This window comes from Carcharhinus amblyrhynchos, chromosome 34 (assembly GCF_965287045.1).
Source record: "Carcharhinus amblyrhynchos chromosome 34, sCarAmb.v2.hapA, whole genome shotgun sequence".
Taxonomy (NCBI): domain Eukaryota; kingdom Metazoa; phylum Chordata; class Chondrichthyes; order Carcharhiniformes; family Carcharhinidae; genus Carcharhinus; species Carcharhinus amblyrhynchos.
In genome coordinates this window covers 9,616,114-9,633,871 of record NC_137357.1, presented here as the reverse complement: position 1 = coordinate 9,633,871, position 17,758 = coordinate 9,616,114, and the positions used below count along the sequence as shown (strand labels likewise).

Below are 17,758 nucleotides of genomic sequence, written 5' to 3'. Positions count from 1 at the left end.
AGGGGCAAGGCCAATTGGGAGTGGGGCCCATGAGGGACGGCTTGCTGTGGGTGGGGCCTCAGGGCAATTGGTGGGGGGGTCTTGCTGGCACTCTGCATTGGGATCCGGTGGGGGCTGGGGGGAAGCCAGCGATCAGTGTGGATTTGGGGGGGTGGTGATCTGTGGGGAGAATGAGGCAGTAATCACTGCCTGGGAAGGCTGAGATTGGGGTAGGCATGGCTGGATTTGGGGCTGGCCCACGAATGGACAGGGGGCTGCCATCGGGCCATGGGGGGGGGGGGGGGGGGGGGGGCAGCACTGCGGGGCTCCTGGGCTGGCCAGCGATTAAGCTGGCTAGCAAATGGGGAGGCTGACGGTTTGGGCTGATTTCAGCCTCTCCAGGGTGAATAGGATCCCTGTAATTTAGTGATATTCGCACTAATTGCACACAGTGTGGAAGATTCCAGTGTGAACTCCCACTGAAAAAACCCAGCATGATTTACTCCAGTTTTCCCGCAAATTTGACACTTCAAACTTGTTTTGAGAATTCCACCCAATGTAGAGTCGTCCAGAACTAGGGGCTCATAGTTTGAGGGTAAGAGATAAATCTTTTAGAACTGAGGTGAGGAGAAATTTCTTCACCCAGAGGGTGGTGAACATGCAGAATTCACTACCACAGAAAGTAGTTGGGGCCGGAACGTTGCTTTATTTCAAGAAGTAATAGCTCTTGGGGCTAAAGAGATCAAGGGGTGTGGTTGGAAGGGGGCATCGGGATATTGAATTCGATGATCAGCCATGATCACGGTGAATGGTTGAGCAGGTTTGAAGGGCCAAATGGCTAACTCCTGCTTCTAGTTTCTCTGCTGCTGCAAGGGGGACTGCCATAAAGCAATGTACTGTTAACGGCATCACATATAATATTCTGAATTGCGTTCAACATTGTCTATGGACTCTGCTTGGACTTGCTTTTTAACAGTGAAATTAAACAGGTATTTGTAAATCAGTGCAAAATGGGCATATTTCTTAGTTCCCGGTTTTGACGTCTGTGTATTGATTCCTGTAAACCTGAACAAAAATGTACTTGGTGATAAGGAAAGACCTTTACAATAGTCTTTCATGATCTTTGGGCACCCCAAAGTTCTTTACTGCCAATGAGGTATTTTTTGAAACGTAATAACTGTTGTTATGAAGGAACCACAGTTGCAAATTTGTGTGCACTAAGATCCCACATCAACAATGTAGTAATGACAGATTTTTTTTAGAAAGTAACGGTTGAGGATAAATATAGGCCAATACACTGGGAGCAATCCATTGCTCTTCTTCAGTTTGCACCATATGATCTTTAAGCTCTGTTTGAGAAGGTGAAAAGGGCCTTGGTTTCATGTCTCATCCAAAAACATAGAGGTGAGAGAAGAAATTGCCAAAGCTTTGGCCAAAATCTTTGCGTCCTCTTTAGCCATCAGCAAGGTACCAGAGAACTGAAGAGTAGCTCACATTGTTCCTGTCTTTAAGAAGAGCAGAAGAGACAAATCTGGGAAATTACAAGCCTGTGAGCCTTACATCAATGGTGAGGAAATTATTGGAGAAGACTGTTAGGGACAGGATATACTCACGTCTGGAAGAGGCTTATTAGTGATAGGCAGCATGGTTTTGTGAAAGGGAGGTCGTGTCTCACAAACTTGATTGAGTTCTTTGATGAAGTGATAAGAAAAATTGACCAGGGCAGGGCAGTGGGGTGTTGTATACATGGATTTTAGTAAAGCCTTTTGATAAGGTTCCTCATGGCAGTTGCTGCAGGAGGTGAAGTCATATGGGGTCCGAAGTGAGCTGGTAAAATGGACACAATACTGGCTTGGGCATCAAAGTAGTCATGATGTGGATGTGCTGGCGTTGGACTGGGGTAAACACAGTAAAAAGTCTGACAACACCAGGTTTTAGTCCAACCGATTTATTTGATAGTAAACTCACAAGCTTTCGAGAGGACTGCTTCTTCGTCAGGTGAATGGAGAGTTCTGGCCTCGGACAGAGCATATAAAGCACAGACAGTTTAGAGATTACTGATTAGAATGCGAATCTTTACACCTAACCTGCTGTTCAAGTCTTGAAGTGGCCGACAATGTGTGTGGAAGGATCACTGATCACAGGTTAAAGAGATGTGTATTGTCTCCAGACAGCACAGTGAGTGAGGTTTTGCAAACCCAGGCAAGTCACGGGGGTTACAGATAGTGCGACATGAACCCAAGATCCCTGTTGAGACCATCCTCATGTGTGTGGAACTTGGCTATCAGTCTCTGCTCAGCGACTCTGCGCTGTCGTGTGTCGAGAAGGCCGCCTTGGAGAACGCTTACCCGAAGGTCAGAGGCTGAATGCCCGTGACCACTCAAGTGTTCGCCAACAGGAAGGGAACAGTCTTGCCTGGTGATTGTCGAGCGACGTTCATTCATCCGTTGTCATAGCGTCTGCATGGTCTCCCCAATGTACATCCTTTCTTGCAACGTATCAGGTAGACAACGTTGGCCGAGTTGCAAGAGTATTTACCGTGTACCTGGTGGATGGTATTCTCATATGTGATGATGGTATCCGTGTCGATGATCTGGCATGTCTTGCAGAGGTTGCTGTGGCAAGGTTGTGTGGTGTTGTGGTCACTGTTCTCCTGAAGACTGGGTAGTTTGCTGCGAACAATGGTCTGTTTGAGGTTGTGTGGTTGTCTGAAGGCAAGAAGTGGGGGTGTGGGAATGGCCCTGGCGAGATGTTCGTCTTCATCAATGATATGTTGAAGACTCCGGAGAAGATGTCGTAGCTTCTCCGCTCCGGGGAAGTACTGGACGACGAAGGGTGCTCTGTCCACTGTGTCCCGTGTTTGCCTTCTGAGGAGATCGGTGCAGTTTTTCACTGTGGCGCATCGGAACTGCCGATCTATGAGTCGAGCACCATATCCTGTTCTTATGAGGGCATCTTTCAGGGTCTGGAGGTGTCTGTCACGATCCTCCTCATCTGAGCAAATCCTGTGTATACGGAGGGCTTGTCCATAGGGAATGGCTTCTTGATAGCCAAGTTCCACACACGAGGACGGTCTCAACAGGGATCTTGCGTTCATGTCGCACTATCTGTAACCCCCGTGACTTGCCTGGGTTTGCAAAACCTCACTCACTGTGCTGTCTGGAGACAATACACATCTCTTTAACCTGTGATCAGTGATCCTTCCACACACATTGTCGGCCACTTTAAGACTTGAACAGCAGGTTCGGTGTAAAGATTCGCATTCTAATCAGTAATCTCTAAACCGTCTGTGCTTTATATGCTCTGTCCGAGGCCAGAACTCTCCATTCACCTGACGAAGACGCAGTCCCCTCGAAAGCTTGTGAGTTTACTATCAAATAAATCGGTTGGACTAAAACCTGGTGTTGTCAGACTTTTTATTGGGCATCAAAAGCAGAGAGTACCAGTGGAAGGGTACTTTGCTAAGTGGAGGTCTGTGACAAGCAGTGTTCCACCAGGATCAGTGCTGGGGCCTCTGTTTGTAATGTATATCAATGATTTGGGGGAAAATGTAAATTGGGGGAATACTGGTTAGTGAGGAGGATTGTCAGAGCATACAGCAGGATATAAAATCGGCTGGAGACCTGAGCCGAAAGGTGACAGGTGGAATTTAACTCAGACAAATGAGAGGTGATGCGATTTGGAAGGCCTACTGCAGAAGGAAAGCATACAGTAAATGGTAGAGCCCCTAGAAATATCAGCATACAGAGGAAACTTGGCATTCAGACCCACTGTTCCCTGAAGGTGGCAACTCAGGTGGACAAGATGGCATATGGCAGGCTGGCCTTCAATGGCCAAGGCATTGAGTATAGGAATTGGAAAATAATGTTGCAGCTGTAGAAGACTTTGGTTAGGCCGCATTTGGAACGTTGTGTACAATTCTGGTTGCCACACGACCAAAAGGATGTTGTGCCTTTGGAAAGGGCGCAGAAGAGAATTACCAGGATGTTGCCTGATTTGGAGAACATGGATTATGAATAAACTTGGATTGTTTTCATTGGACCGTCAGAAAATGAGGGGGGACCTGATAGAGGTTTACAAGATTCTGACAGTCTTGAATCGAGTGGATAGTCAGAGTCTTTTTGCCAGGGTTGAAGGGTCAAGTTTAAGAGAGATGTAAGGGGCAAGTTTTTCACACACAAGGTGGTGAATGCCTGGAACTCACTGCCGGATGAGGTGTTGGAAGCAGATTCTATAACAACATTCAAGAGACATCTGAATAAGTACATGAATAGGCAGGGAATAGAGGGATATGGACCATGTAGAGGCAAGAAAATATTAGATTAGAGAGGCATCTGTATCAGTACAGACTTGGTGGGCCAAATGGCCTGTTTCTGTGCTGTATTATTCTTTCTTCTTTGTATACCTGACCGTGCAGCACTTCCTCACGACTGCACTGAAGTATCAGCCTACATTATGCGTATGTGCAAGGAATGGGACTTAAACAAAGAAAATTACAGCACAGGAACAGGCCATTCGGCCCTCCAAGCCTGCACCGACACGCTGCCTGACTGACCTAAAACCCGCTACCCTTCTGGGGACCATATCTCACGCTGCCCATCCTATTCATGTATTTGTCAAGACGCCCCTTAAAAGTCACTACCGTATCCGCTTCACTATCTCCCCCGGCAACGAGTTCCAGGCACCCACCACCCTCTGTATAAAAAATCTCCCTCATACATCTCCTTTAAACCTTACCCCTCACATCTGAAACCTATGTTCCTGAGTAACTGACTCTTCCACCCTGGGGAAAAGCTTCTAATTATCCATGCTCCTCATAATCTTGTAGACTTCTATCAGGTCGCCCCTCAATCTCCATCGCTCCAGTGAGAACAAACCAAGTTTCTCCAACCTCTCCTCATAGCTAATGCCCTCTATACCAGGCAACCATCCTGGTAAATCTTTTCTGTACCCTGTCCACAGCCTCCACATCTTTCTGGTACTGTGGCGACCAGAATTGAACAGTATATTCCAAGTGCGGCCTAACTCAGGTTCTATAAAGAGCTGCAATGTGATTTGCCAATTTTTAAACTCAGTGCCACAGCCCATGAAGGCAAGCACGCCATATGCCTTCTTGACTATCTTCTCCACCTGCATTGCCACTTTCAGTGAGCTGTATAGCTGTACATCCACATCTCTTTGCCTTTCAATACTCTTCCAGGTTCTGCCATTTATTGTATATTTCCTATTTGCATTGGACCTTCCCAAGTGCATTACCTCACACTTGTTTGGATTAAACTCCATCTGCCATCTCTCCGCCCAAGTCTCCAACTGATCTATATCCTGCTGTATCATCTGATGGTCCTCATTGCTATCCGCAAATCCACCAACCTTTGTGTCATCTGCAAACTTACAAATCAAACCAGTTATATTTTCCTCCAAATCACTGATACGTATTACAAACAGCAAAGGTTCCAGCACTGATCCCTGAGGAACGCCACTTGTCACAGCCCTCCATTCAGAAACGCACCCTTCCACAGCTACCCTATGTCTTCTTTGACCGAGCCAGTTTTGTATCCACCTTACCAGCTCACCTCTGTTCCCATACGACTTCACCTTCTGCACTCGTCTGCCACAAGGGACCTTGTCAAATCCATGTAGACAACATCCATTGCCCTACCCTCATCAATTATCTTTGTCACTTCGATCAAGTTTGTGAGACATGACCTCCCTTTCACAAAACCACGTTGCCTCTCACTAATGCATCCACTAATTTCCAAGTGGGAATAAATCCTGTCTCAAAGAATCCTCTCCAATAATTTCCCTAGCACTGATGTAAGGCTCACCAGCCCGTAATAACCTGGATTATTCTTGCTACTCTTCTTAAACAAAGGAACAACATTGGCTATTCTCCAATCCTCAGGGACCTCCCTCGTAGCCAGTGAAGAAAAAAGATTTCTCTCAAGCCCCCAGTAATTTCCGCCCTTGCCTCTCTCTGTTCTGGGGTATACCCATCAGGCCCTGGGGACTTTACCTTAATGTTTCTCAGGAACCCCAATACCTCTTCCTTTTTGATCTCAACATGATTCAAACTGTCTACATAGCCTTTCCCAGGTTCATCATCAACCAAGTCCTTTCTTTGAATACTGACACAAAGTACTCATTTAATACCTTGCCCATTTCGTCAGGCTCCATTCATAGATTCCCTCTCTTGTCCTTGAGGGGGCCAATCCTCTCCCTGGCTACCCTCTTGCTCTTTATATATGTATAAAAAGCCTTGGGATTTTCCTTAATCCTGTTGGCCAATGCTTTATCATGACACCTTTTAGCCCTCCTTACTCCTTGTTTAAGTTTGTTTCTATTTTCCTTGTATTCCACATTTGCTTTGTGTGTTCCCAGCCGCTAGCTTTGACAAATGCTTCCTTTTTCTCTTTGACTAGGCTCACAACATCTCTCATTATCCAAAGTTCCCAAAACTTGCCAGACTTATCCTTCATCCTTCAAGGAATGTGCCGGTCCTGAATCCCTATCTACTTATACTTGAAAGTCTCCCACATGCCAGATGCTGATTTGCCCTCAAACATCTGCCTCTAATCTAAATTCCTGCCTAATATTGTTTTAATTAGCCTTTCCCCAATTTAGCACCTTAACTCGAGGACTACACTCATCTTTATCCATCAGTACCTAAAAGCTTACTGAATTGTGGCCACTGTTCCCGACCTGCTCCTTTACTCTAACTTCGACCACCTGGCTGAGCTCAGTCCCCAATACCAGGTCCAGTATGGCCCCTTCCCCAGTTGGACTATCTACATACTGTTTCAAGAAGCCCTCTGGATGCTCCTTACAAACTCTGCCCCATCCATGCACCTCGCAGTAAGTGAGTCCCATTCAATATAGGGGAAGTTAGAATCTTCCACCACAACAATCCTGTTACTTTTCCACCTTGCCAAAATCTACCTGCATATCTGTTCCTCTATCTCACGCTGGCTGTTGGGTGGCCTATAGTAAACCCCCAACATTGTGACTACATCTTTCCTATTCCTGAGCTCTACCCATGTTGCCTTGCTGCCTGAGCCCTCCGAGATGTTTCCCAGAGTACAGCTGTGATATTCTCCATCATCAGTAGTGCAACTCGCCCACCCCTTTTACCCCTTTATCCCACCTGAAACATTAGAATCCTGGAATGTTAATCTGCCAATCTTGTCCTTCCCTTAACCAAGTCTCTGTAATGGCAACAACATCGTCGTTCTTAGTACTAATCCAAGCTCTAAGTTCATCTGCCTTACCTGTTAACACTTCTCGCATTGAAACAAATGCACTTCATTCCACCAGACCCTCTTTGATGAGCAACCCCACCCTGCCTGCTGTTCCTCGGAGTCTTATTGGTGCTACTGTCTGGTTCCCCTTCAGCTCGTTCACCTTTGCTTTGGTTCCCTGGCCCCTGGCCCCCGCCCCCGCCAAACTAGTTTAAATCCTCCTGTGTGACGCTAGCGAACCTCCCGGTCGGAGTATTTATGCCCTTCGAATTTAGATGCACCTCATCCTTCTTGTACAGGTCCCATCTGCTTCAGAAGAGACCCCAATGGTCCAGATATCTGAAATCTTCCCTCCTACACCAGCTGTTTAGCCACATGTTGAGCTGCACGATCCTCTTATTCCTAGCCTCACTAGCACATGGAGTAATTTTGAGATTACTCCTGCTTTTTAACTTTCTACCTAACTCCCTAAACTACTGTTGCAGGATCTCATCACTCTTCCTACCTACGTCGTTAGTACCAATATGTACCACAATCTCTGAATCTATCTTCTGAGGCTTCCAGTGGTCTGGATTGACTTGAGTTAATCTGAACTACATTCACTGATTGGGTCCCTGGACAAATTTTTTCACTCGCTCTTAATAACCCTTTTGTTAAGTAGACAAGCATTGCAGCCAGTCTGCAATTCATAATTGCACATATATTGATGCCTAATACGACAAACAAACTGCCAGTGGTGCCCTCTATCAGATTGGTTGTGAAACCATGACTGTTTCCATGGAACTATTGAAAGAACAGAGGGAAGTTCTCTCAATATTCCAGTTAATAATCTTCAATCAAATAACATATCCAATGAAAGACAAATTAACTTGCAGTTGCACCTCATTTACGTTTTGTAGGATCTTGCAGTCCAATTCCATGTTCATGTACCAAATGACAATTGCTGCATTTCAAAAGTAGTTCATTGTGAAATGCTTTGAGGTGCCCGAAGAATATAATAAGTTGCGATAGAGATGCAAATTCACTTATTTGAAATATATTTGCATTTGTGACAATGGGCATTGCGCATCAGGGTACAACATTAATTTGTAATCTTCTGTTGATGATGGAAAAGAAACTTGACAAGGCTAAGTGTGGTCACATGGATTATTGGGTTATTCTGTCACATTTATTCTATCTAAATTAGGTCTGAAAACCGAGCTCAACCGAGAAGTGCCTCAAATAACGCAGCCAAGGAAGGGGTAAGTCATGGTTCTCAATGTCACTACGTTTGAGCATCAACCCAGTACACACGTTGTTCTAAATCTAGTCCGGCTGTTAGACATCTCCATCAAGACTTATTTTTCCAGTGATTGACTAGAAGGATCACATAGCAGGATTTCACGTTTTAAGACTTTCAATGCAATACAAAAACTAAAAATGTGTCTAAATCAGTATGAATTGCATAATCTAAACAATAGAAAACATCTCCCATTTAATGTTTAAGCTGCAGTTACAAATCTCTCTCTCTCTCTGCCTGATGCCCCACCCTCATGCCTCCAGGCAGAAATGCTAATTAATGATCTAGACCACCAACGCTATTCTATATTAGAATTCAGTAGACAAAACTGGACATTCTGGATAACTTCCTAAGACATGGAGAGTGAAGTCCGTCTTCATTAGCAAGGTTACTTCGGTTATGATTTGCATCTTGTGCCCTCTTCCCAACAAAAAACATCTTGGCCTCCCTTTGACTTTTAACAACTTAGCTACCCAGGCTTGTCGTCAGCAGACGGTCCTGTAACCCACATTATTTCTCCATCTTGCCCTAAAATAAAGATTCAGCCCCAAAATCTAACAGCCTTACCAACAGAATATTTATAACAATGGATTAAAATCATTGTTAATTCATGCCTTGCAACAACAGTGCGGCACGGTGGCACAGTGGTTAGCACTACTACCTCTCAGCGGCAGGGACTAGGTTCACTTCCGACCTCGGGTCACTGTCTGTGCGGAGTTTTCATGTTCTCCCCACGTCTGCATGGGTTTTCTCCGGGCGTTCCGGTTTCCTCCCACAGTCCAAAGATGTGTAGGTTGGGTTGATTGGACATGGCAAATTGTCCCTTAGTGTTAAAGGAATTAACAGGGTAAATATGTGGAGTTATGGAGAGAGGGCCTGGGTGTGATTGTTGTTAGTGCAGGTTCGATGGGCCAAATGGCCGCCTTTTGCACTGTACAGATTCTACGAACAGCGCTGTTCTGAGGTGAGAACTGAAGCTTGCATTTTTACCATGTATTTCAATCTGTTTGCTTCCCCATTCAATTCCTGCTTTTGGGAAAATGGGTATGTTTGATAAAACAAGTGGCCATAAATGCCCCAAATGTAATTTGCATTTTTCCTTGTTATGAGTTAGCAATTGAACTAGTAGCCAGGCACCATTGTGCCTAGGTCTGGTTGATTCTGTGAGACAAGCTGTGGACTTAATCGCTGTGCTCCATTGTTTTTTTTTGGGTTTCATGTTATTGCTTCAAATTTACACAACTGCTCCAATAATTGTTGCAACACTTAGAAACTATTTTCCATCCAGAAAAAGCTGCACAATATATGAACAACAGATAGTGGATGTTAAATTAGATGAAGTAGCTCATTAATCCAGCTTCCCTGGCTCCTGAAATCCTGGGCCGAAATCCTGTACACATTTCTGTTGGAGGTACACCAATAATCAAGATATCCCTTATCCATGTCTTAAGCAGGCATTAGACCCTTTGCATATTCAAGTAAGGAGCTTAACATCTGTTTCAGGCCTCCTACCTAATGCTGGCTTTCCCTGATGCAGCAACACTGCCCACTCAGGGAAAACTGACCCTAAACATCGGGTAAATAAAAACTCTCACCCCCACAGTCACCATCCTGATCCTATGCACACTCTGTTACCAGCCCCTTGGTCTGCAATGCTGATCCTGAGACTGCCAAATGATCTTGATCTCCTTGATCCCAAGTCCAGCGTTTAACTGTGTATTGCTCACATGCAGAACTGAAGCTCTGCTGCTTCATCCAACAGCATTGGCTTAATTGAATCTGCTCTGATGCCCAATATATGGGCTCCCAATATCTCATGTTTTGGCCATAGCATATTAACTCAAAAACAGACACAGCCAAAAAAAAGCACTCCTGAATTTAACCAATCTTGCGATTAACATGCCATAATTACGTATATACTTCAGGCTACTCTAGTTCAATGCTTAAGGGTTGGTAAGGAGGACAAGACAAAACTAGTTCCTGCCAGGCCACAGTGTCAAAATTTAGGACTATCTGCGACAATATTTTAGACGTAGCAGTAATTTTACTTATTTTCAACATCTCAGGTCAACTTATTGCCAAGTCAACAGGTAATTTAACTTATTGAACCTTCAGGAATAAATATTTCGCTGAGCTGGTCTTCTGTCTCTGCTTTCATGTAATGTTCGGCAGTAATTTGGTGTTTCTCTTGAATATAAACTCACAAAGCTCTTCTGCATTTTGTGCACGATTGAAAGCCTATTTCAGAATCAACTTTAAAGGAAGTAGACTAATGCTGCAATTCTTTGCTTGAAACTAAATCCAAACTAAATATAACTTTTGTTAAATGTAATTACTCACAACTTAACTTTTGGGAATATTGAGGCTAAGTGCTGCTGAAAGATAATTGATCATCTATGACCGACAAATGCTGATGAAACATACTCACAACATCAGGGAGCTTTGTGCATTGTGAGAAAGCTTTGATTTTAGAACTGCATGCAGCATGATAATTTAAGGGGCAGCTCTGAGCAAATGTATTGAATATGCAATGAGTAAGTAATTAATTCACATTTACGGCCATGATGGTTCTTTGATCTGTGTATAATTCTACTTTTTGTCTAGTGCAGACAGTGCTTTTCTGATGTGGGAGTAGTGCAAAAGCAAATAGCTTTAAAAATACTGGGTGGCACAGTGGTTAGCATTGCTGCCTCACAAGGCCAGGGACCTGGCTTCAATTCTGGCCTCAGGTAACTGTCTGCGTGGTGTGTGCGTGTCCCCCTTGTGTTTGCATGGGTTTCCTCCGGTTGCTCCAGTTTCATCCCACAGTCCTCAAATGTGCAGTATAGGTGGATTGGCCATGCTAAATTGCCCCTGAGTGTGCCGAGATGTGTGGGTTTGGGGGATTAGCTGGGTAAATATGTGGCGTTATGGGGATAGGGCCTGGGTAGGATTCTCCGTTGATGGTGCAGACTCAGTGGGCTGAATGGCCTCCTGCACTGGAGGGTTTCTATGATCTTATGAAGACAAACGCTCATAGCAGGAAACCTGCCTCAGCATCACAGCCTCTTTTTTGTTTACTGCTTCCATTGTCACAATTTAAAAGTATTGTTTCAGGAGTGTACAGTTTTCAAACCTTCCTCTATTCCTGTTGTATCTATTTAAAATGTTAATTACTTTTGTCAGTCAATGACTGACGAGAGCATGACTTTGTTTTGTGCCTCGGTGTTCACTTAAAAGACAAATCATCTGTACAGATAAAATAGCTGCTAGCTTATCTGCCTTCAGCTGACAGCTGCGTTTATTGATGTTTCAAATCCAGCTTGTTGTTAATGTCGCCAACTAATACTTAGAACTGCATTGTTAACACTTACATCTTCAAACATTGTTTCAAAATAATTATGGCTTTTCAATGACAGACTTGACTGAAGACTTCATTCCTGGCCTGTGCTCAATGGGCTGATTTCAGCCTGGATGGGGAACAGGACTTGAATGCATCTTCTGTAGGTAAAGGAAAATTTGCTTTGATTTCTTGCTCAGGACGGTCACCTTGTGACCCTCTGCTGGAAATCTGCGGGGTGAGCGGTTCTCCCAGTTGACGTGGGCTGGGTGACATCAGCGGAGGCCATTTAGCAGGCTTCCTGCTGGGCGCCACAACCTCTGCACGTCTCTGGGGCCAGATTTTGTGGCACATCTGCAGTTGAGATTGGTGGCAAAGGGAGGGAAGGGGGCTGATCAGGGCTGGCCATCCAGAGTGAGAGGAGGAGGGAGCCATCAGGGCAAGCCCAGAGACATCAGGAGGCCACTGATCAGATAGAGTGGGGGTTAGTAAGGGCACTGTAAGAGGAATTTCTCAGGTATCCCCTGGGTGCTCTGTACTTGTTGAACCTCACTCAATCAATACGTAGACTGCGAAAGACAGTATATAGTTAAAGAACAAAAAGGAATTTATTTGTTAATGCATACATCAGGAGAGAGAGATACAGTCAGTGAGGGTTGTCTGTCCTCTCTGACCTAATATTGCCCGGTAAAATTATTATATTCTGAACATTTAAATATTCCTCCTAGTCTTGTCAATCAGACTGGAGGGCCCAGTCTCACTATTCAACATTATTACCTTAGCCAATAAGGTTCTGTCAACAGAAATAGGAGATTATTAATTTGTTGTCCATATAGGTTCCTCCCCTTTTACCTCGAAAACCTAGCCCATGTCATTACCAGTAACCAAGGTCAAGTCACCAAGGCCATTATTAACATCTGTAATTTTTAATTGGTGAAGGGAGTCACTCTTTTGCTGGAACCTCGGCCTTCTTTATCAACCTGAGAGACTGCTCCAGCCTTGCTAGCCATGAACGAATTTACTCCCTTAAATAACAGGCACATTAAACTTGCCTTTTGTATACCGAAAAATAGATAACGGAAACTGCCTTTCTGCGCTCCGTTGTATTAAAAGAATTCGGCCTGTCTACCACTATGTTTCCCATCATGCTGCGTTCAGAATGAAGTTGGCCAAGATGCACAAACGTATATATTGAAAATACAATTTAAGCTCATAATATTTAGTTAACTTGTGGTTATACAGTTTATAATACGTTTGCAGTTTATAATACCTTGTATATTTTGTTCCAGACACATAGTGAATTCTTACTATATATAAGGCACTTTATAATTACCTAAACCTAGTCCACTTATGATTGTAAAACTAATTTGGAAGGCCTGATACTGCAGTTCTGTACTACCCCCATCAGTCCCTGCTTGTGACCCTCAGATATAAGGCCACTAAATGGAAGTGTCCCAATACCCATTCCTGTGTCCTGAAGGACGACTGGTCCCTTTGTATCCTTGCTTGCTTAACTTAACTGCCATCACTGGTACCATCTCTTCTATGGACTTGGACCACCTTGCACAGGCACACTTAACTACATTGACAAGCACCATCAATGCCAAGATCACCATGAAGAATACTGCAATCCCTTGTGAGATTGATGTTCCCAAGAAGCCCAGCCAGCCTGAGAGGCAACCACCTAAGGTAAATGGTTCAGGTCTTCGGGTTTCTCTACTGTTTTCCTGATATGATTAACCTGATAAGATTCGTTATGTTTTTTGAACCATCTGGTACGTCCGTGCAACACCCTGATCTAATCAGAGCAGAAGTCCCACCCCTTGCTGCCAAAACTTACTCCAATGCCAATCTGTGTTGAAGGACTACAGTGTGCATGGCTACCATCTCCTCATTAACCTTAGCAAGGGCAGTTGCTGTACCATTGGCAACTTGTTCCAAAGTAAAACCAGCATAAAACCAGAATTTCACGCGTTTTCGCTACTCCATGTTGGGGAAACAATATGCCAAAGAACCCATTCTGTTTCTGTAATAGCTCATCGATGTCTTGGCATAGGAGGGAGTTTAGGAGTGTGATGTGTACATGGGATTACATATCCAAGCTAACACAATCCCTTCCATCCGACAGGGAGCCAAGAATATGCCCTATCCTCACGAATCTAATATCATCCACTGAGAGTTGGATAAATCTTGCCTCCTGTAAAGCAATAAGAAATATTGCAAGATTGGTCATTATTGGGTGGACTCAGGTATAGCCGGGTGGTTCGATCTATCATGTGTTCACACTTACTCATGCCTAAGTTCTCCCCTTGGCCTTCCACATTTCTACCACAATGTATCCCTTTTGATTTTGGTATTGGCTGTTTTAAAACTAAACTAGGAACTGGTCCCCCTAGGTTATAGATGGGTGTACATGTTTATATGACTTGCACAAGACTCACTGTTAAGAAATTCTTTCCTTACCTCTCTACTGATCACCCTTCCTGCATATATGGGGATGTGTGAACATACCCAACACTTCACCTGACTGGTCAATCTGGCATGTGTGTGCCATATATAAGTAAGCATTAACATTTACCTCCTGAGGGGAACGCTGAAGAATCTCAGTTGCTGGTCCCACGTGAGTCAAAAGCTGTACATTCAATAATAAAAGATATAATCACATGCATTCATTATAGCAATCTCTACAATTTCTCTCTTACAATCAAACACAATTGTTGATCAATGTCAGGTAATAATAGTTTGTTTACAAAACTCACACAATCACTGCACCACACTTTAAACATGCTCGTGACTTGACTTGCTCTTGCATTGGGGGATGTCCGGTCAACCTTGTTTGGAGCTGTGCCTTGATGTAGCTGTGGCAGTGAGAAATCTTCTGTGAACATAATCTGAGACGGAATCCTGATGGCTTTGCAATCTTAAATTTAGCAATCAGAATAAATTCAATCTGATCAGATTCTCTTCATTTCTACAATTATAATAAGTCATTCAGTCCCTGGGTCAGGTTCACTAATTTGGGGCTTACCACCAGAGTGTGGCCTTAACTGAGACCAGTGTCTCCACGCTCCTCATCAATATGGGCACATCTGCATTGTAACCACCACATCAAAAGGCCCTTCCAAGCAAATTCCTCGCCACTCGTCTGTCATGAGTTTCACCATTTCCGTATCCCCCATTGAAGGCAATTTAGGAGTATTGTCTCCCACCAATTTAGTCCAATCTCGGTGCTGCTGTTGCGTGATCACCTACTTTTTGAGAAAATGCAGATTGTCTATTAGATCCCTCTAATTATTGCTGCACTTGACTCTAATAGACATGTAATTCATCCTCTCCACCATCCCTCAACTCTGAGGGTGATATGGTATGTGAAACCTCTGCTTTATTCCCAACATACGACAGACCTTTTTCAAAACTCTCCCTGTAAAATGAATTCCCTGATCAGAATTCAGCTGAAGAGGCATTCCTGCCTGGGAATTATCTTGTTTGCTAATATCATGGCTGCTGGTGTGGCTGTGGCATCCTTACATGGGAATGATTCAACCCATCCAGTAAACTGGTCTACAATTACTAAACAGTACACTTTTCATGTACACGTAGTAATGGCCCTGCAACATCCATTTGTAAATTCACCCAGGGTCCTTTGGATCCATGTTGACTTCCCATTTTAATCTTGCAGGGACATCCTGGCACCACTAGGGTGCACTGCAGACACCTCTGACAACACTAACATTTCTTCAGTAAATCAAGCATTCTGTCCCTGCTTATGTATGCTATTCCGTGATAAATCTTCAGTAGTGAATGCTGTATTACTTTAGAAACTATTATTTTCCCTTCTCTCCTCCATATTCCATCATGAACTTACCATCCTCCGTCTTTTTTGCATTGCTTCTTTATTTCCCCCATCTCTTTATTCCCTTGTTATCTAAAAATCTATTAGTCTCTGACTTGATATGCTCAGCTGCTGAGTATCCACAGTCTTCTGGGCCAGAGAGCCCCAAACATCCACAACCCTTTGAATGAAGGGATTACTCCTGACCTTCTTCAGCACAGTGGCACAGCGGTAAGCACCGCTGACTTACGGCGCCAGGGACTTGGGTTCAATTCTGGCCTCAGGTGACTGTGCGGAGTCTGCATGTTCTCCCCATGTCTGCTTGGGTTTTCTCTGAGTGCAGCAGTTTCCTCCCACAGTCCGAAAGATGTGGTGGTTAGGTGCATTGGCCAAGCTAAATTCTCCCTCAGTGTACTTGAACATGCGCCGGAGTGTGACAACTAAGGGATTTTCACAGTAACTTCATTGCAGTGTTAATGTAAACCTACTTGTGACACTAATAAACTTCATGAAACTCTTGCTCATTCTAGACTTATCAGCTAGGGGAAACGTTCTTCCCAGCATCTATTCTGTGAAGCCTATTAAGAATTTCATACAATTCAATGAGATCATGTTTTGGTCTTCTAAACTCTTGGACATATAAATCAACTGTGTGCAATTTATCCTTATAAGACAATGCCCAGCCCAACTTCATTTCCCATAGTCTTCATGGTGCATTTTTCTGACTAGACATGTTTGCTGCGGAAAATGTTGAGGAGTTGAATTCGCTGATGAGTCACCCAGATTAATCCTGGCCATCTCCCAGCCTCTGGAGCAAGAGCAGCAGTGACAAAAATTGACTGATGAATGACTTTTTCAAATTTAATTATCAAAGTGAAGGATGCAGAGCACCACAAGTTAACAATAGTTCTGTGTGTGTGTGACGGACTTTTATTAATTTCATCAATATCGGAAGGCGGAGTAATACATTTTCATGCTGATTTTAGCTGAATCAATGTGGACATTGAGTGATTACTCTCTGAAATGGGAGGTGACGACACAAATACTGGAAAAGCTTGGATGATTACAATCTATTTGAAATTCAAGTAATAAATTCCTTTGAAGATAGCAGAGGCTGAAGATGGGAAATAATTTACTTCTGTTATCTCAAGTCATGTGCATATCATGATTAGCTTGGCTAATATTTAGTAACTTCTATCACAATAAGCTTTTGGGGGCATGTACACATCACTGCTCTAATAACCCATCCTCTGCTCAACATGCAAATTTGTGTTATATGCACTATCAACGGAATACCCTGTATACCTTCAGTAAATTGAGACGACAATAGCATACATTCCAAAAACCTGGTGTTAATAAATAACTGAACTTAGTATTAATAAATAATTACTTGAGACTAACGCTGTAAATCTATTGAGAGGAATATGTTCATGCAATTTACTAAGTTTTTGAGAACGCCCTTCCTCCCCTCAGTTTTGAGATTGATAGCCTTAAATACACTCATTCCTTTGTATCCTTCTCATGAAGTATGTATCATGCGTGAATCTTTAAAACTGTTAGAGATGTTAAATGGATGAGACATTAAATTAAGGCCCATTTCATTTTTCAGGCTTTTCATTTTCCAGTGCCTTCGCTCACATTTTATTCCCCAACCATCAGAAGTCACTAAGCTTATTTGGTCATTACCATATTATGAATGTCAGAATTAGGAGCAGATGTCGGCAAATTCAGCCCTTCGAGCCTGCTCTGCCATTCAATCAGATCATGGCTGGTCTCTCCCTGGGCTCAAATCAATCTCCTTACCTGTTGCCTATATCCCCTTATCTCTTTTTTAATCAGAAATATGTCTTGAACCATTCAATGATTGAGACTCCATCGGCCTATGGGACAGCGAGTTCCACAAATTCACAACCCTCTGTGAGGAGTAGTTCTTCCTCATCTCAGTTTTAAATCTACTGCCTCACAACCAATACCTGTGATCTCTTGTTCTAGTTTGCTCCATAAGAGGAAACATTTGGGCTACATTTACTTTATCAATGCTTTTTAAAACTTTATATACCTCGATCAGATCCCCCCCATCCTTTTAAATTCTAGTAAGTTTTACCGAAACTGTT

General features: G+C 43.6%; 1 protein-coding gene across 2 annotated transcripts in view; it reads left to right on the top strand.

The window, feature by feature from the left end:
• Positions 1-17,758, top strand: part of LOC145361175 (disintegrin and metalloproteinase domain-containing protein 9-like) — a 141,765-nt gene that overhangs the window by 116,252 nt on the left and 7,755 nt on the right. The window contains exons 20-21 of one of the 2 annotated variants that reach the window (XM_080216795.1): positions 8,401-8,455; positions 10,560-10,583. In XM_080216795.1, coding sequence (XP_080072921.1) covers positions 8,401-8,455; positions 10,560-10,583 — 79 coding nt within the window. The remainder of the gene's footprint in view (positions 1-8,400; positions 8,456-10,559; positions 10,584-17,758) is intronic. The other variant, XM_080216796.1, reaches the window with a different exon arrangement.